General features: G+C 40.6%; 1 protein-coding gene across 1 annotated transcript in view; it reads left to right on the top strand.

Moving 5' to 3' along the window:
• The window catches only part of LOC134356821 (receptor-type tyrosine-protein phosphatase gamma-like), a 699,039-nt gene that overhangs the window by 536,460 nt on the left and 144,124 nt on the right, over positions 1–18,455 (top strand). The window contains exon 10 of the mRNA XM_063067988.1: positions 11,692–11,800. Coding sequence (XP_062924058.1) covers positions 11,692–11,800 — 109 coding nt within the window. The remainder of the gene's footprint in view (positions 1–11,691; positions 11,801–18,455) is intronic.

The following is an 18,455-nucleotide window of genomic DNA, read 5'->3' as shown; positions in this document are numbered from 1 at the left end:
AGTAATAATCAACTCGCTTTATATCTTTAATAGGATCATGGTGGCATTTTTCTTCTGCATAATCATTTGATAAATTCACATTTGATGCCAGTATGGCTACCCCGAGTATAACTTTGTGTTCTCTTATGAACTGCTTGGATCTGTGAAGTTGTTGATCCTGGAGATCAGCACCCTTCAACAAAAACAAAAGTTTGAGACCTGTTGTTTAAAAAAACAAACACCCTCACCAATGTACTTTAAGTGAATGCCTCAGACACTCATTTAGCTTTCAATTCAACATCAAATGAAGGTTGTTACTTAGAATAAGTAGTTGGTTGCTTAGTTTATATTTCGTTAACCAGTGTTCCAAGTGAATATCTTGATCCCACAAATAAATATGAGCGATGGAAGCCAATGAAACTGAGAAATCAACTGTTAATTAAATCAGCACATATGGAGAGTCATTTTGGTACATGAAGCTGTTCTCTTTATTATCCAGGAAGGCTTTGTGGACTATGGATGGCAATATATTGTTAATATAGTTCATTATCTGAAGGATGCTAAAATTATTTAAGATGAGGGACTAGTCAGTTGACAGAAGATCTATTGTAACAAAGGCCAGGTATTTTGGGTAACATACGCAAAGTTCTGGAGTCAAGTCAGGCAGCATCTATGGAGAGAAATAAACATTTGACGTTACGGGCTGAGACCTCTCACCAGGATAGTTGAGTTCCTCCATATTTTCGTGTGGGTTACTCAAGCTTTCCAGCATCTGCAGAATTTATTGTATCTAGGTATTTTGGGTGTTTAATTTGTATTTCATTAACCAAACAATTTTTATAAATAATTACTTTAATATCCTGTATTCTCTATACAATCGTGATATTTTCTTTGTATCCTAATGCAAAACATTTTCTGCAGTGTTTGATTACTGCTGGTGTTAACTATGGTAGAACCAGTGGTTACAAATCAATAACTTGTCACTTTCTTCAGGATATCCCCAGAGAGGCAAGCAGCAGCATTCTGCTGTCAAGATTGTTTAAAGGCATTTTTGAATAAAGCAGTACTTGGCACGTAAGGCTTATGCATTCTGTCCTCCTTTGAAAAGCAGAGTCTAAAAGGGAGCAATTTGATAAGATCTGAAGAAATAATTCATGGAATCTGACAGTTCAAATAAAATTCATGGATATGGTCACACCATATGAATGTGTTAATAGCTAAGAATTTAGGCATGAAGGAAAACAAGCAGGTGGCCAGTAAACCTTGGAGCTCTACTCTCTCCTACATCACTTCAAAGCTTGTGATTTTTGAATAATGGAAAAATAGGTTATTTATCTCTTGGAAAATTAGATGGCTTTTGTGCCTACAGTTGATTTGTGTGAATTGAAGGAACTTCTTTGAAATGAGATTGGAAACATGCAGCACCATCAATAACTCACAACACCAGCGATCAAGCCAGCAGGGAGTGGATGTTGAATTTTACTCCCAAGTGCCCACTGTCTTTTAGCTTTGGTTAGTTGATAGTGCCTCCATCATTCTGTTTAGAGCATGAAGTGGGAATAACAATTCACCTTGGCTACACCTTTTCCCACCGTCCCAACTGATAAAGCTGATAGGCATCTCAAATATTAGCAATGTAGCCGGAATCACTGAAAACTCACATGATCTTAAAAATCTATATTTACTTTGCTCTTTCAGGTCTCACTGAATATCTGAAAGCCATATGCATCAAATTACTTTTACTTCCTGTGAATCATGAATATTTATGAATGAAATTGTAATAGGTCAGTGTACCTACCAGAAGATCCCAATATCTATTACCATCGATGGAAAGCTTTAGGTTTATGAGGTTAAGTTGATGCTGTTATCAAGATTATTCAGAATAAGAAGGATTAAAAGTAATGATTACATCAGTAAAGGAAGGTCTGGGAAAACTGCAAGAAGTTAAATCCTGTAATCAATTTTATCAGTGTAAGAATGGAAATTTTAAATAATTGGTTGGTTGCAAATACTTACGTTCTATTTTAATGTAACCAAGCAAAACTGAAATACTCTAATAGGAGGGACCACTATTCTGGCTTTTCATTCCAATGATAAAAACAACGCGTGTTGGAAAGGCTCAGCCTCTCAGGAAGCATGTGTAAAAAGAGAAACATTTCACATCAGAGACACTTCACCTGGCAGGCTGAAAAGTTAACTGTTTCTCTTTCCACAGATGCTGCCTGACCTGTTGTGTGTTTCCAACAGTTTCTTTTTTTCCAAACTTCTAAGGCTTTTTTCCATTTACAATGCTTCCAATAAATTCTACAATAAATTGCCTCAATTCTTCTTGCATCTTGAAATTTATCAGCTTTGGTATTATTTTATTGAAAATCCAAATTATTTTCTTGTAGAAGTGCCAGGGCCTTTCAAAGCCATCAGACATCTACTCCATCTGTTGTTCATTTCTCACCAACTACAGTGGATTCTAGTTAATTGGGACATTTTGGGAGCAGTACATTTTGGCCCAATTAAACAGCTGCTCCAATTAGCTGAAGTTTCAGGGAAATAGTTAAAAAGGTATAAAAAGACAAACTGGGTAACAAATTATGTATTTCAATGAAATACAGAACAAATTAGAACACTATCAATACTGCTGCAGTACTATAAAACTGTAATAGTTCCTAATACTTATTAATGGATATATTCATCTGTGTCATGTTATTTTGGTTGTAACTGAACAGAATCAGTGGAGACACCTAGTGCAGATAATGGACTGCCTTCATACAATGCAATTGAAGATTGCATCCGCCAAATCTTCATTTTCACTGTAATATTCAAGATTACTGTCAATACCTTCAAATTCTTTGTAGTTTCTAACTTGTTGAAGTAGTGAAATCATTTCATTTACACTCCCGGCCAAGGCTGAATGCTTGAAACTGAACTGAGCAAAACAGATCAAATTGTCTTACTGCTTTTTTCTCATCAGTGAAAAAATTATCACTGCTTTTTGAACAAAAACACACGCAACTGACAGTATTTAAAACTGTTCACTCGAAGCACGGTGTTGTGTCTTAACAGCCATGCAAGCGCATATGACTGATACTAGTTAGAAACTGTTTGGTAACTGTCTCCTGCCCCAAATAAATGCATAGTGTCCCAAATAAATGAAGGAATTTCCAGCTATTTTCTCAATTAGTTTTTGTTTTATAAGAGTTGTCCCAAATAAGCAGCTGCCCCAATTAACTGGAATCCACAGTATTACTAAAACAACTAACTGGTTTAACAATTAACTGTTAACACATTGCTGTTTATAAGAACATAATGTGACAATTTGGCTGCTAAGTACACCAGTGGCTACTCTTGAGATATTGCATTGGCTATAATACTTGAAATTATTGAGGTCATGAAATAAACCACATAGCTGCAAACTTCCTTTTTAAAAAATCATTATATTAGTGTATACAGAAAATTCAGAAATACAGTCTTCATTCTGTCCTTGGATTGCCATTTTGTATAATGGATCAGATTTCATCTATTCATTATCCTTCAAGTTTTCTTTCTTTCAGTTTCAATTCTGTTTTCAATTTATTCAAAAATATTATTATCTGGGTTGCACTAATGATGCATATTATGAAATCTTCCAGGAATCCATCAAACTTGTCAATACAATGATGTATTGCTGTGTTCCCTTTTGTCATAATTGGCTATTCTTTTACAGATCCTTATCTAAATTAAATAGAATGCTGGCAGAATGGGAAGATGGTGGCACAAAAAAAAGATCATTTTACTAACTTTTCATTATTTTTATTATTTTTACTGGGGAAAATTTGATGAAGTGATTTGAAGACAGCAGCTGACTTAATGAGCTATTATGGACCCACGTGAGAAAACTGCATAATATATAGACTATTATTACTTACACTAAGGATAAAACTTTAACCGTTGTGACCTTGTGGACTAAATAAGATTGTGTTGTTGTTACACAAGCTGGTGGGTTATAAAAGAAAGGCAAAGCAATCATTGCAGTCCTTGTTAGTAAAGCCCATTCAGCATGTGATGGAATTGGTCAGTTAAGCAAAATAGTTTTTTGCACAATGCTATTAAATAGTCATATGTCCCATGAACTATCTTGGTGATTTTTCCATGTACTTGGTTCTAAGATTTGCTATTGTACCATAATATAGTGATTGATAAGCTGGGGATTTTATTTCAGAAACATTTTAACCAGTTACTTTCCTGAAGATCATTCACATCTGTTCTCTTGAACACATAGACTTAAAAATTCCTCACTATATGATAACTTCAAAATCTTATAAGAATTACAGTCAGCAATCGTCATCATAAGCTGCTCAATCAATTTATAGAAACAACCCATTTAATGACTAGAGATATTTTGGCGCAGATATTTTCTTCTATGTTGGTGATGGACACAAGGAATACATTCCTCTGGCAGCCACTAGGATATTGACAATGTTATATATCAGTGCTCTGCTGAAGCATTCACTCAAGGAACTGTGCTGTAAGGTGGGCTATTCACATCAGTTACTAAAGTGAGCATAAAGTTCAAGTAAATCGGCTGATTGAAATCCAGTAAACCATTGCAGGTTAATCACAGGTCATGATCCCTGAACCAATTTTCAGGGGTTATATTTTTAGATTGTGGAATATTTATTTATGTTCCTGCAGTAAAATGCTAACGTCCTCAAGAAACAAATGCCATTTTATTTTAGATTACGATTAAGAGTCATAGAGCACTACAGCACAAAACCAGGTATCTTGGCCCATCTAGTCCATGCCAAACTGTTATTTTGCCTACTCCCATAGACTCGCACCTGGACCATAGCCCTCTCATGCATGAACTTATCCAAACTTCTAAATGATCCAATCGAACCCGCACCCAACACTTCCACTGGCAGCTCATTCCACACTCACACCACCCTCTGATGAAGGTTTCCCCTTATGTTCCCCTTAAGTATTTCACCATTCACCTTTAATCTACAACCTCTAGTTCTCATCTCACCCAACCTCAGTGGAGAAGGCTTGTTTGCATTTACCCTATCTATATACCCTCACAATTTTGTATACTTCTATTCAATCTTTCCCTTTAACTCAGGTCCTCATTTCCAGCAACAATCTTGTAAATTTTCTCTGTAATCTTTAATTCTCATTGATACCTTTCCTGTAGCTGGAACTTCACATGGCATTCCAAATTTGTTCTCACCAAAGTCTTATACAACTTCAACATAACATCCAATTTCCTATATTCAATACTCTGATTTATGAGGGACAATGTGCCAGAAGCTCTCTTTATGACCCTATCTATGTGATGCCACTTTTAAGGAATTATGAATCTGTATGTTCTAACATCAAGGAACATTGCCTCAAAATGGGTCTGCACCTTAACCTGAAGAAGACTAAGATTTTGATTACTGGCAGCACAACCAATTTCAATCTCGATGGAGACGAAATTGAAGTGGTTGACAGTTTCAATTTACTTGGATCAATGGTTAACACCGAAGTGGTAAGCAGTCAAGAAATCTAACAAAAAATCACCCTTTGCAGAGCAGCTATGAAAGATTTAGAGAAGATCCTCAGGGACAGGAATCTATCTCTACACACAAAGATTCAACTTGTGCAGGCGATGGTGTTCTCAACAACATTATATGGATGTGAAAGCCAGACTGTAAAGAAGGATAAGAAGTGTATTGATGCCTTTGAACTTTGGTGCTGGAGAAGAATATTATGCATCTTGTAGACCTCTCACAGAACTAACAAATCCTCAACAACATCAAACCAAGTCTCTCTAGAGGCTCAAATGACAAGACTTCGCCTCTTGTACTTGGGCACATTATGCAAAGAAACAGCTCCCTGGAAAAGGATATCATGCTCAGCAAAGTGGAAGGCTGCCAATCAGATGGATGGACACAATAAGGACAGCAATGAGTGCAGTGTTATCAACAATCAGCCACCGTTGCAAGGATCGAAACTTATTTAGGGCAACTATCCGTAGGGTCGCCATGAGTCAGCGACCACTCGATGGCACTTAACAGCAACAATGTTCCACTGCGCTCCTTATTTAAATAGACAAAATTCTGGATTTTGACACTAAACATAAAAAATAAGTTTATAAGGAATTTGGTGTTTCATAAAGGATACTTAGCTGACAGAATATTGGTTACATCAAAAAGCACAAGATGGTATAGACCTTGCCTATCACCTCCCATGTTTTCCCCATGCCCATACTTACCTTTTATAGTTATGAGTCTGATCTCATTGGACTGAAATGTCCTGGTCTCTTGAGGCTTAGTGTAAATGACTACAGGGCTTCCCTGGTGCTCTGAAGCTCCATTAATGCTGATAGCTTTCAAAGCCTCTTCAAGTGTCAAAGGTGTTGATGACTTTTAGTTGTTGCATTACACACAAAATGCTGGAGGAACTCAGCAGGCCAGGCAGCATCTATGGAAAAGAGTACAGTCGACGTTTTGGGCCAAAACACTTCATCAGGACATGAGGAGTCAGAGTTAGAAGGTAGGAGGAAGAAACGCAACGTAGTAGGGGAAACGGGTGGTTGGTGGGGAGTGGAGGGGTGAAGTAAAGAGCTGGGAAGTTGATTGGTGAAAGAGATACAGTGCTGGAGAAGAGGGAATCTGATGGGAGAGGACAGAAGGCCATGGAAGAAAGAAAAGGGGAAGGAGCACCAGAGGGAGGTGATAGGCAGGTAAGGAGATAAGGGGAATGAGGGAAAGGGGATGGGGAACAGAGGGGGCAGCATTACCGGAAATCAATGTTCATGCCATCAGGTTGGAGACGAACAAAATGGAATATAAAATGTTGCTCCTCTACCTGAGTGTGGCCTCATCACGACAGTAGAGGAAGCCATGGATTGACATGTCAGAAAGGGAATGGGAAGTGGAATTAAAGTAGGTGGCCACTGGGAGATTCTACTTTTTCTGGTGGACAGAGCATAGGTTCTTGGCAAAGCAGTCTCCCAATCTACGTCAGGTCTCACCAATATACAGGGGGCCACACTGCGAACACTGGATACAGTAGATGACCCAAACAGACTCATAAGTGAAGTGTCGCTTCACCTGAAAGGACTGTTTGGGCCCCTGAATGGTAGCGAGGGAGGAGGTGTAGAGGCAGGTGTAGCACTTGTTCCACTTGAAGGATAAGTGCCAGGAGGAATATCAGTGAGAAGAAATGAGTGGAAAGGGAGTAGAAAGTCCCATAGGGAGTGATCCCTGTGGAAAGCAAAAAGTGGTGGGGGGGGTAATAAAAAGATGTGCTCGGTAGTGGAATCCCGTTGCCGATGGTGGAAGTTGCAGTGAATTATGTGCTGGACACAGAGGTTGGTGGGATGGTAGGTGAGGACAGGAGGAACCCTATCCCTGGTAGGGTGGTGGGATGATGGGGTGAGGGCAGACATGTGAGAAATGGAAGAGATACAGTTGAGAGTAACGTTGATGGTGAAGGAAGTAAAGCCCTTTTCTCTGAAGAAAGAAGACATCTCCTTCATTCTGGAATGAAAAGCCTCATCCTGAGAGTAGATGCAGTGGAGATGGAGAAATTGAAAGAAGGGAATGGCATTTTTAAAAGTAAAAGATTGGGAAGAGGTATAGTCCAAGTAGGTGTGAAAATCAGTGGGTTAACAACAGACATCAGCAGATAAGTTCTCTCCAGAGATAGAGACAGAGAGATTGAGAAAGAGGAGGGAGATGTCAGAAATGGACTAAGAAAATCTGAGGGCAGATTGGAAGTTGGAGGCAAAGTTAATGAAGTCATCGAGCTTCACTTGGGTGAGGGAAGCAGCACCAATGCAGTCATTGATGACGCTTAGAAGTTGTGAAGTGACACCAGTGTAGGCTTGGAACATCTACTGTTCCACCTAGCCGACAAACAGCCAGGCATAGCTGGGACCCATGTGAGTACCCATGGCTACACATTTTGTTTCAAGGAAGTGGGAGGAGCCAAAGGAGAAATTCTTCAGTGTGAGATCAAGTTCCGCCTGATGGAAGAGAGTGTTAGTGGAGGGGAACTGGTTGGGTCTGGTGTCCAGAAAGAAGCAAAGAGCTTTAAGGCCTTCCTGGTGGGGGATGGAGATGTATAGGGACAAGACATCCATGGTGAAAATAAGATGCTTGGGGCCAGGGAACTTGAAATCATTGAAAGAACAAGAGCATGTGAAGTGTCGCTGATGTAGGTAGGAAGGGATTGAACCAGGGGGAATAAAACTGAGTCAAAGTATGCAGATGTGAGTTCAGTGGGGTAGGAACAAGGAGAAACAATGGGTCTACCTGGACAGGCAGGTTTGTGGATCCTGGGTAGGAGGTAGAATTGGGAGGTGTAGGGTGAGGGAGCAATGATGTTGGTGGCAGGGGATGGGAGATTCCCAGAGTTAATAAGGTTGGTGATGGTGTGGGAGACAATGGCCTGGTGCTCTTTAGTGGGATCCTGTTCGAGGGGTAAGTAAGATGAGGTGTCTGAGAGTTGTCGCTGGGCCTCAGTAAGGTAGAGGGCAGTCCATCAGACTACTACAGCACCCTCCCTTACCCTCAGGTTTGAGGGTGAGGTTACGATTAGTGTGGAGGGAGTGGAGAGCAGTGCATTCAAAAGGAGTGTGGTTGGAATTGGAGAGGGGAATGGTGAAATCGAAACGGCTGGTGTCCGTTGGCAGTTGGCAATGGATCAATCCGAAGCAGGCAGAAGACTAGAGTGGGGTGAACAAGAAGAGAAGGAGGGTTGAAGATCAGGGAAGGGGTCACTGGTTTGGGTTGGAGAGTCCTTGCCAAAGAAGTAGGGACAGAGCCAGTTCACTATTCTCCATTCCCTTTTCACTCTCTCACCTTACCTCCTCATCTGCCCATCACCTCCCTTTGGTACTCCTCCACCTTTTCTTTCTTCAATGGCCTTCTGTCCTCTCCTATCAGATTCCCCCCTTCTCCAGCACTGTATCAACTTATCAACTTCCCAGCTCTTTACTTCACCCCCCCTAACTTCCGGTTTCCCCTATCACCTTGCTTTTCTTCCTCCCCCTCCCCCCCCCCCACCTTCTAACTCTGACTCCTCATTTTTTTTTCTCTAGTCCTGCTGAAGGGTCTCGGCCTGAAATGTCAGCTGTACTCTTTTCCATTGATGCTGCCTGGCCTGCTGAGTTCCTCCAGCATTTTGTGTGTGTGTTGCTTGCATTTCCAGCATCTGCAGATTTCCTCTTTGTTTGTGAAGGAATTTTGATTGTTCTTTGTTTCCATGCTATTCAGAAGAATTCAATTTATAAAAATAAAACCATAAAAAATTAACATTTCAAAGCAAGTCAAAATAACTATTTTTGATAAAAAGAATTTGCCTTTTTTTGCCAGACAACCACAGCCTTACACTCCGCTTTGAAATCAATGGTGTTATGAATCATGTGCTTTTCCCCAGTGTAAATTCTGGATGATTTAAGCATGCTCTACTCTTGATGGATGCAAACACCATCCGCCTTTTCATACTTTTGGGACTTCTGACAACACATGCACAGATGTCTGGAATTGCATATTTTTAAATAGCTTAATGCCATTGCTTTTGCTCAGAACTGCCAGCATTTGCCAGTAAGTTCTGGTCTATAATATATTTTAACAAGTTAAACTATGCCCTTATCCCAATAGGCAATTAGGTATGCAATTTCAAGCTAAAGCAAGCAATCTTGATTCATTTGGGTTGTTCAGTGAAGTAATTAACAATATTGCAAAAGGTTTATTTTCCCCCTATACATTTTCTATACAGATGCCTGCCGAGAGGTAATGTTGCAGCTATATAGAACCCTGATCAGACCCCACTTGGAGTACTGTGCTCAATTCCGGTCGCCTCACTACAGGAAGGACGTGGAAACCATAGAAAGGGTGCAGAGGAGATTTACAAGGATGCTGTCTGGATTGGGGTGCATGCCTTATGAGAATAGGTTGAGTGAACTCGGCCTTTTCTCCTTGGATCGACGGAGGATGAGGGGTGACCTGATAGAGGTGTACAAGTTAATGGAGCCATTGATCGTGTGGATAGTCAGAGGCTTTTCCCCAGGGCTGAAATGGCTAGCACGAGAGGGCATAGTTTTAAGGTGCTTGGATGTAGCTACAGAGGAGATGTCAGGGGGGAAGTTTTTTATGCAGAGAATGGTGAGTGCATGGAATGGGCAGCCGGCAGCGGTGGTGGAGGCGGAAACGATAGGGTCTTTTCAGAGGCTCCTGGATGGCTACATGAGCTTAGAAAAATAGAGGGCAATGGGTAAAGCCTAGGTAGTTCTAAGGTAGGGACATGTTTGGCACAGCTTTGTGGGCCGAAGGGCCTGTATTGAGCGTAAGTTTTCTAATGTTTCTCATATTTTAGAATCTCGAGAAATTCTGTAGATGCTGGAAATCCAAAGAAAACACCAGTCTTGATGAAGGGTCTCGGCACGAAACATGGACTGTTTACACTTTTCCATAGATGCTGCCTGGTCTGCTGAGTTCCTCTGGCATTTCGTGTGTTTTGCTTCTTAGATTTTAGCTCTTTTTTCATCATCTTCCTTCAAAACTGCTGGAATGCACAAAGCACAAAAAATATTAAAGGAGCTAAGGCTGTTGGCAGTGGGTCAGCTTCGGAAATGAAAATTTGAGGACGAATTTTAAACAATGCTTGAAGTCATTTTAGGATTCAGTTTCCATTCATTTTGGAAATTTTCCTGACTTCTTTTCCAGTAACTGGGGTTTAAGTGCTAGGAATGATAATTAAAGTGGTAATCATTGATTGGCATTTGAAATTTTGATGTAGTAGTGCTCATTAACTTTAGGAATTGTGCAGTGTTTTCAATTACGTATCCAAGAGTTAGACTAAACTTGGCAGCCTGCTGCCAGATTATTGGCAAATATTTATGAAATATTTTGCACCAGACTTTGTTAATGTTACATGCCAGCTCTGAATTCAATACTGACGTAGTTTTGGATGTTCTATCTACACACAAGCATTCAAACTATTTTACTAATAGCTGTCCAGGGAATCTACCATTAACTGGCATGCCAAGTGGCTGTCATACTCCAATATGTGAACTGCAGAGACCATATTGAGCAAAAAAAAACACAGGGAAACATGTTTTCTAGAATAGGGCACTCTTCAAATAACATGGACTTGTAATGGAGGCCTACCTACTGCCTTACCTTATGTTTAGCATGTTCTATAAAACCTGTTGTCATTGCACATTATTGCTACATAACCATGATATGCCTTTAGATAGACACAGCTGTATTCAAAAAATTAGCTTTAATACCACATTATCAGAATTTAAAAAGCTTGCATACATACTTCAGCTCAAAACTGGACATTGTTAACTGGTTATTCATGTGGTGTGTTTTGTTTTATTGTTGCTTAATCATTGTAAACAAGAGACATTGATATATGTGTTTACAAATCTAACCCCTTGCCTCTGAACCATATTTATATTGAATTTTTTAGTATATTTCTAACTTTACAAATTAATAGTTGTATTTTGCTGGGTAAAGTTATTATTTGAATAAATGGGTGCTCGCTGAGACTATTAATTATGTTTGCCAGTATTTAAAAAGATTGTTTGAATTGAACCCCAACTAATGAAACCAAGCAGAGGTTGTATGTAAAATCACCCACAGTTTGCTTGTTATTACTTTAGGTTTTTACAGTCATTATCCCTACAATTTGGAGTTTAAATTATAAGAAGTAATTTACATGTTTGTATTTCTAACACAGGAAGCGATTATCAATCATGTGTCCCTGGATAAACTATACCTGTTTCGTGTACAAGCTGTGTGTCAGAATGATCTACGAAGTGATTTTAGCCAGACAATGCTATTTCAAGGTGAGCGAACATGGAAACACAAAGATTAGATTTTAATGTCTGGATTTATTTAAACTTAATAAATGGCCTGCTTCTGGTGATCAACAATGTGAGGTGAATGTAAATACAAATTCTCTTTCCTTTCCCCTTCCATTATTGGGCTTCCTCTTGTAATTTTGTCATCTGCATGTAGAATTGCATAAATCTAATTAATATGAAGTGCAACAAATAATTATAATAGCAAGGAGGCATGTTGATAGGTTTATAAATGACTGATTTTTGTGAGAAGAAGTTTTTGAATCAGTTTCAAAACACTCCATTAAAGAAAACATAAAGCATTTTCCTGGCACATACAATTTTACTGTACCACATTGGATCATGGCTGACAGTTGTGTATGTTTATATATTCCATGACTTCTGTCATTCAAAAAGTCTGGAGGCATGGGATCTAGGGATTGGCTGCGTGCTCACAGAAGGCAGAGGATGGTAGTAGATGGGATGTATTCTGTCTGGAGGTCAGTGACCAGTGGTCAGAGATTCAGCGATCTGTTCTGGGACCCCCTGCTCTTTGTGATTTTTGTATAAATTACTTGGATGAGCAAATGGAAGGGTGGTGGTGTTGAGGATAGTGTAGAAGGTTGTTGTAGGTTACAATGGGACATTGATGGAATTCACGGCTGGACTGTGAAGTGGCAGATGGAGTTCAATCTGGAACTCCACTTTAGAAGGTCAAACTTAAAGGCAGAATACAGGGTTAATGGTGGGAGATTTAACATTGTGGAGAAACAGATGGATCCCTGTTTCACATCCATAGATCCCTCAAAGTTGCAGTGCAAGTTGACAGAGTGGTTAAAAAGGCATGCAGTGTGTTAGCCTTCATGAGTTGGGAGAATTGAGTTCAAGATCCACAAAGTAATTTTGCAGCTCCATAATACACTGGTGCGAGGACACTTGGAGTATTGTGTTCGGTTCTGGTTGCTTCATCATAGGAAGGATGTTGAAGCTTTAGAAAGAGTGCAGAGGAGATATACCAGGATTTGTCTGGATTAGAGACCATGCCTCATGAGGATAGGATGAGCAAGCAAGGAGGAAGAGCAGGAGGATGACAGGTGACTTGAGGTGATAAGAGGTATAAATAGAGCAGACAGCCAAAGACATTTTCCCGGGGTGAAACTGGTTAATGCGAGTGGGCATAATTTTACAGTGATTGGAGGAAAGTATGGGGGGATGTTGCAGGTAAGTTTTCTACTCAGAGGGTGGTAGGTGTGTGGAACACGCTGCTGGGGTGGTGGTAGAAGCTAGTACATTAGGGACACTTTAGAGACACTAGGATGAAAAAAAATGTAGGGCCATGTGGAAGTGAAGGGTTAGATTGATCTTGAAGTAGGTTAAAAGGTTGGTACAACATCATGAGCCAAAAGGCCTGTACTATGCTGCACTGTTCTATGTTGTATTTTCTTCCTGATTGCCTTGAATCTCCTAACACAGGTGGGCATCTGAGATGGTCCTCTGCAGCTCAGCAAACATTCTTATGCCAAAATGTATATATCCCGAAAGTTACAGGACTGTAGGATTTTTTTTGTGTGCCATACTCTGCCAGAGCCTCGGCAACTACTTTTCAAGTGGTTGTCTTGGAGGTAAGATTCTGTGAGTGGTCCCCCATGTCCTTCTCACAGCGTAGTTTTTTTTTATGAGGCCGAGATGCGAGCTCGACACTCAACCTGGCACGGATGGAAAGCGTGCCCGGGAGCGGCCAGACTGGGTTCGAACTCAGGAACCTTCGCTCCGGAGTCTGGCGCTGATGTCACTGCGCCACCAGCCGGCCTTATTTGATCAACTTTCTACATTTTAATTGTGAAGCAACAGATGACTAAAAGATCCAAAACCCTCATATTCACCCTTGACTAAAAGACTGTGTTCAGTTACCTTTGCTTTAAGCGTCCAACTCACATCATAAAGGCATTCAAAACACTTTTAGCTCCGTCCCTATCTCATATCCTCTCTCCCTGCTCAGCTTCAGGCTACTCATACCTGGTATTCTTTTCTTTATGCTGTTGTCTAACTTTAGAACATTAACAGCATTGTTTTGTTGGGTATATGCTGTATGTAAGTCTATGTCTTTCTCATCTCTGGCACCCTAGCAATTTACATTTCATGAGTGCATGAAAGAAGAAAGACACATTGAAAATGGTAAACTGTAGTTGGGAAGGAAGCTGAGGTTGCACCATCTATGCAGCTGTAGATCAGAAAAGGATCTGGATTGAAAAGGTCTTTAAGAATGTTGAGGACATTGTAAATTTAGGATGTTTCAATCCTGAGCAACATACACAAAACGCTGGAGGAATTGAGCAGGTCAGGCAGCATCCATGGAAATGTATTAACAGTCGATGCTTCGGGCCGAAATCCTTCATCAGGACTGGAAAGGAAGGGGGAAGATGTCAGAAAAAGAAAATGGGGGGAAGGGAAGGAGGGCAAGCTTGAAGGTGAAAGTTTTCAATCTTGCACCTTCGGTTGCTTGTTTTAAAGAGAAGTCTTCAATTTTATCCCTCTCTTGAGAATTAGTAGCCGAGCATCATCCTTCCTCTTATTCTCTCCCATAACTTATCATGACAGATTTTATTCTTGTCAAATGCTGAGCTTAATAATGAAATGGTTTCATTGCCGAATGACAAAAATGTAGCTATCTGCTCCTTTGCGGACTCATTATGTATTATTATAAAGCTGCACTTGGACTCACGTTAAATTCTGTAAATAGCAAGCGGATGACATAGCTTCTGGATTTAGATGGATGTGTGCTGGGTAGCAATCTATATAGAAAAATGACAAGTGAAGTAAATTGAAATCAGATTCAAGTTGGTACGTAATAAACTGCAATTTTAACAAAAACACACAAGACATTAAACTTATAAGGTGATTCAAATAAGAAGGAAGCAGTTGTTCAGTGCAAATCCAGTGATGCCTGACCAGAATGCATCAGTTTACAATTGCCATGCGTTCACTGATAGGAGAATGCACATGTGTGACCGTCACACCTTTTGCCTTCGGGTGAGGGTAAACGTGCCCAACCAAGGTCACCAGCAGAAAAAAAGATGGTAAGCTGCAACAGCATGTTAGTGCAACACACATCAAAGTTGCTGGTGAACGCAGCAGGCCAGGCAGCCTCTGTAGGAAGAAGTGCAGTCGACGTTTCAGGCCGAGACCCTTCGTCAGGACTAACTGAAGGAAGAGTGAGTAAGGGATTTGAAAGTTGGAGGGGAAGGGGGAGATCCAAAATGATAGGAGAAAACAGGAGGGGGAGGGATAGAGCCAAGAGCTGGACAGGTGATAGGCAAAAGGGATACAAGAGGATCATGGGACAGGAGGTCCGGGAAGAAAGACAGGGGGGGGGGGGAACCCAGAGGATGGGCAAGAGGTATATTCAGAGGGAAAGAGGGAGAAAAAGGAGAGTGAGAGAAAGAATGTGTGCATAAAAATAAGTAACAGATGGGGTACGAGGGGGAGGTGGGGCCTTAGTGGAAGTTAGAGAAGTCGATGTTCATGCAATCAGGTTGGAGGCTACCCAGACGGAATATAAGGTGTTGTTCCTCCCTCCTGACGAAGTGTCTCGGCCTGAAACGTCGACTGCACCTCTTCCTACAGATGCTGCCTGGCCTGCTGCGTTCACCAGCAACTTTGATGTGTGTTGCTTGAATTTCCAGCATCTGCAGAATTTCTGTTGTTAGCATGTTAGTGCAAGAGGTTTTATTCAGTGCCAGGTGAAAAGAATGCAAAAGCTGCCTAAAAATTGTGAAGAAAAGAAGTCTTTACAAGTAGACAAATGAAAAACGAACCTGTATGTAGAAAAATTTACAAATATATGGAGGCTTTCTCCATGACACACTTTGTCTTTAACTTTCCAATATAACTATTCACCAACCATCAAATCTAACCTCCACACCACTCTAGCAAAGCCAGACTGGGCATTTAAATCTGCCCCACCCTGGCCTTGAAGGAACAGGAAATTCTACTGTTGGTCAGGGGCGTGGGGGTGGGGAGGAGGGGGAAGGGGGGAAGGAATCACGTGACTAGACCATAATAATTATTTCAGATGCAGAATTGGAACATTTTAAACAGGAATTCTAACATCCTACAATTTTATTCCACAACAAATGTCTTAGTTAAACCATAGATCAGTGTCCAAATGCTCAGATGAATATAAAAGAATAATGCCTCCCCACCGGCGGTGTTGCCTGTGTAGGGTGTCGTGTGCCTACCCCCACTAACTCAGGCATTATTTTAGGATGCCCAAAACTATCCTTTGAGTCTTTTGGGGCTGTTCTACTGTCTACAAACCGATGTAAGAGAATGAGCGAAAAAATAAATGAAACTGTTTGGAATGCCTGTGTCCAGAATCCTTATTTTTCTGAGTTATAAACGAGTAGAGCACATTAACTGAAGGGATTGTTTTGATTAGCCAAGCTAGCGATAGTTTTACTCTTGGGATGTGTAAATGGTAAACTCCCAAGAACTACAGAACAAGAGGGCAAAGTATATGAACTACTGGGGAAACTAGACCAGGGACAGAAGGAAGATGAGAGACTAACCGGGTGAGGGGGCAAAGTTAGCAGGAGAATTAGCACTGGTAACCTGTTCTGTCACAATGACAACTTAACATATGATTTTGCATTTGTGAGTCCATAGCAAAAATAACTGCCCATGGTCATCAGGATTTTGAATTGCCTTCGAACCATAACTCATCTAGGTAAGAAGACATTTACCCTAGAAGCTAGAACATACAGTACTGTGCAAAAGTCTTATTGCACATACATATTTAATGACATATGTGAATGATAATAAACCTGATTCTGATATAGATCTATGTTGTGGACTGAGAGTGGGAAGGGCGCAGGGAGAGGAAAACCACGTTTAGGAAAAGGGGAACGGAGAAGAGAGGGAGCAGGAAGCACCAGACGGACATTCTGCATTGATCAGTAAACCAACTGTTTGGAATCAAATGACTTGCCTGGTGTCTAAGGGCTGATTGTATCTACACCGATGCCACACCCTGCCCCTGGCACTCCTTCTCTGCCACCTGTCCCATACCCCTCCCACGGCACTCCACCTTCACCATTCACCAACATCCATCGCTCCTTCCAATTTTACAAACTCGTTCTCCAGTCCATGTAGACAAATACAGTACTGTGCATATTTATACAGTACTGTACTTCGCTATTAATATGTGCCTAAGAGTTTTGCACAGTACTATATATTCCGGGAGAATGTATAAGAAGGGTTTAGAAATTTAAAATTTTTATCTTACAGTTAACAGCTATTATAAATGGGATAATAATAAGGAAAGGACTGTTGGTATTAGCATCTTAAAGCAGTCCTAATGTTTTACATAGTCACTAGAATGTGTTCGCAAAAACAAACTGCAAGAGATCAGCAGGTCAAGCAGCATCTGTGGAAGCAAAGGGAGAGTCGACATTTTGCATCAAACCTGCATGAAGACTGTTATCACCCTGCTGAGTTTATCAAGCAATTTGCCTTTTGTTTCAGATGACAGCATCTGCCTTCACTTGTATCTCCACTAGAGTATGTTGAAAGTGCATTCATTGCTGTAATATTAACTAATTTACAAACAAGAAGCCTGCATGAGCAAAAATGACTGGATACGGAAGCAGGGTGCATCCTCTGCTGATCAAAATGATGACATGAGCTTGCTGATTGCTTGTTCTTGAAGTACACTCTTTTAACAACATGCCCCCAGGTGCAGTCTTCAGCTGCAAAATTGGTTCAAAGGTGATCAGAGATCCAGCAGAACGCAGGAATTCTCTGAGCACTGTTGTCAGCTTCTGACTTAGAATTCCTTGGCAGCTGATGTTTCCAAAAATTTTTTGAAATATTCAAGCATTATGGACAAGTAAACACAATTTTCTTAATAAAAGTTGAAATTACAGGGAGTAAGGAGGTCTAAGGTTTGTATTTGTACACAATAGTATGGGAATAATTAACAGATCTGAAATATAATAAATCTACATGATATGATGATCTGCAACCTGGGGTTTTAAAGGAGCTGAAAGTGGAGATAGTTGATGCACTAGTCATCACCTTTTAAAATTCCACATATTCTCAAATGCTACTGCCAGATTTGAAGAGTGGGTTTCAATACGTACATTTAATGTCAGAGAAATGTATACAATATACATCCTGAAATTTATGGTGTTAGAAGTCTGTTGCATTGCTTTTTCCGAGCTCTGTGCCCAAAGAACTCGGGTCTCTGGGCACACAGCCAACAGCCAGCTTGCTGCTTTCGATCTTTCATCTCCCACGATGCACCAGGCGTCAGCACCGACCTCAAGTCCACCCACCTCCAGAGCCATGAAAATCCAGCACCCTGAAGGTGCACTAGTCTTCAAGGCTGCGTCCTTGGCATATCAAAAAGTGGCCAGTCATGAGTGGGTCCCATTTCCACAAAGAGCCAAAGTCAGCAAGTAGCTCTAGGTCAGGGTCTTCAAAAGAACTCTGAAAAGGCAAAAAAGGGATATTAAAGATGGAAATAGAGCTGTTTCCAAAGATGCAAGCAAAGGAGTTGCCGTTATGTGCCACCATTTTCCTAAGCTCAATCTGAGGGTGATGCATGTTTACTATTTTAAAAAGCAAGGAGAGAAAATGCAGGTATAGATCACTTAGCCTG

Source organism: Mobula hypostoma, chromosome 15 (genome assembly GCF_963921235.1).
Source record: "Mobula hypostoma chromosome 15, sMobHyp1.1, whole genome shotgun sequence".
In the NCBI taxonomy this organism is placed as follows: domain Eukaryota; kingdom Metazoa; phylum Chordata; class Chondrichthyes; order Myliobatiformes; family Myliobatidae; genus Mobula; species Mobula hypostoma.
The sequence above is the reverse complement of the archived record's forward strand: the minus strand, read 5'-3'. Positions and strand labels throughout refer to the sequence as shown.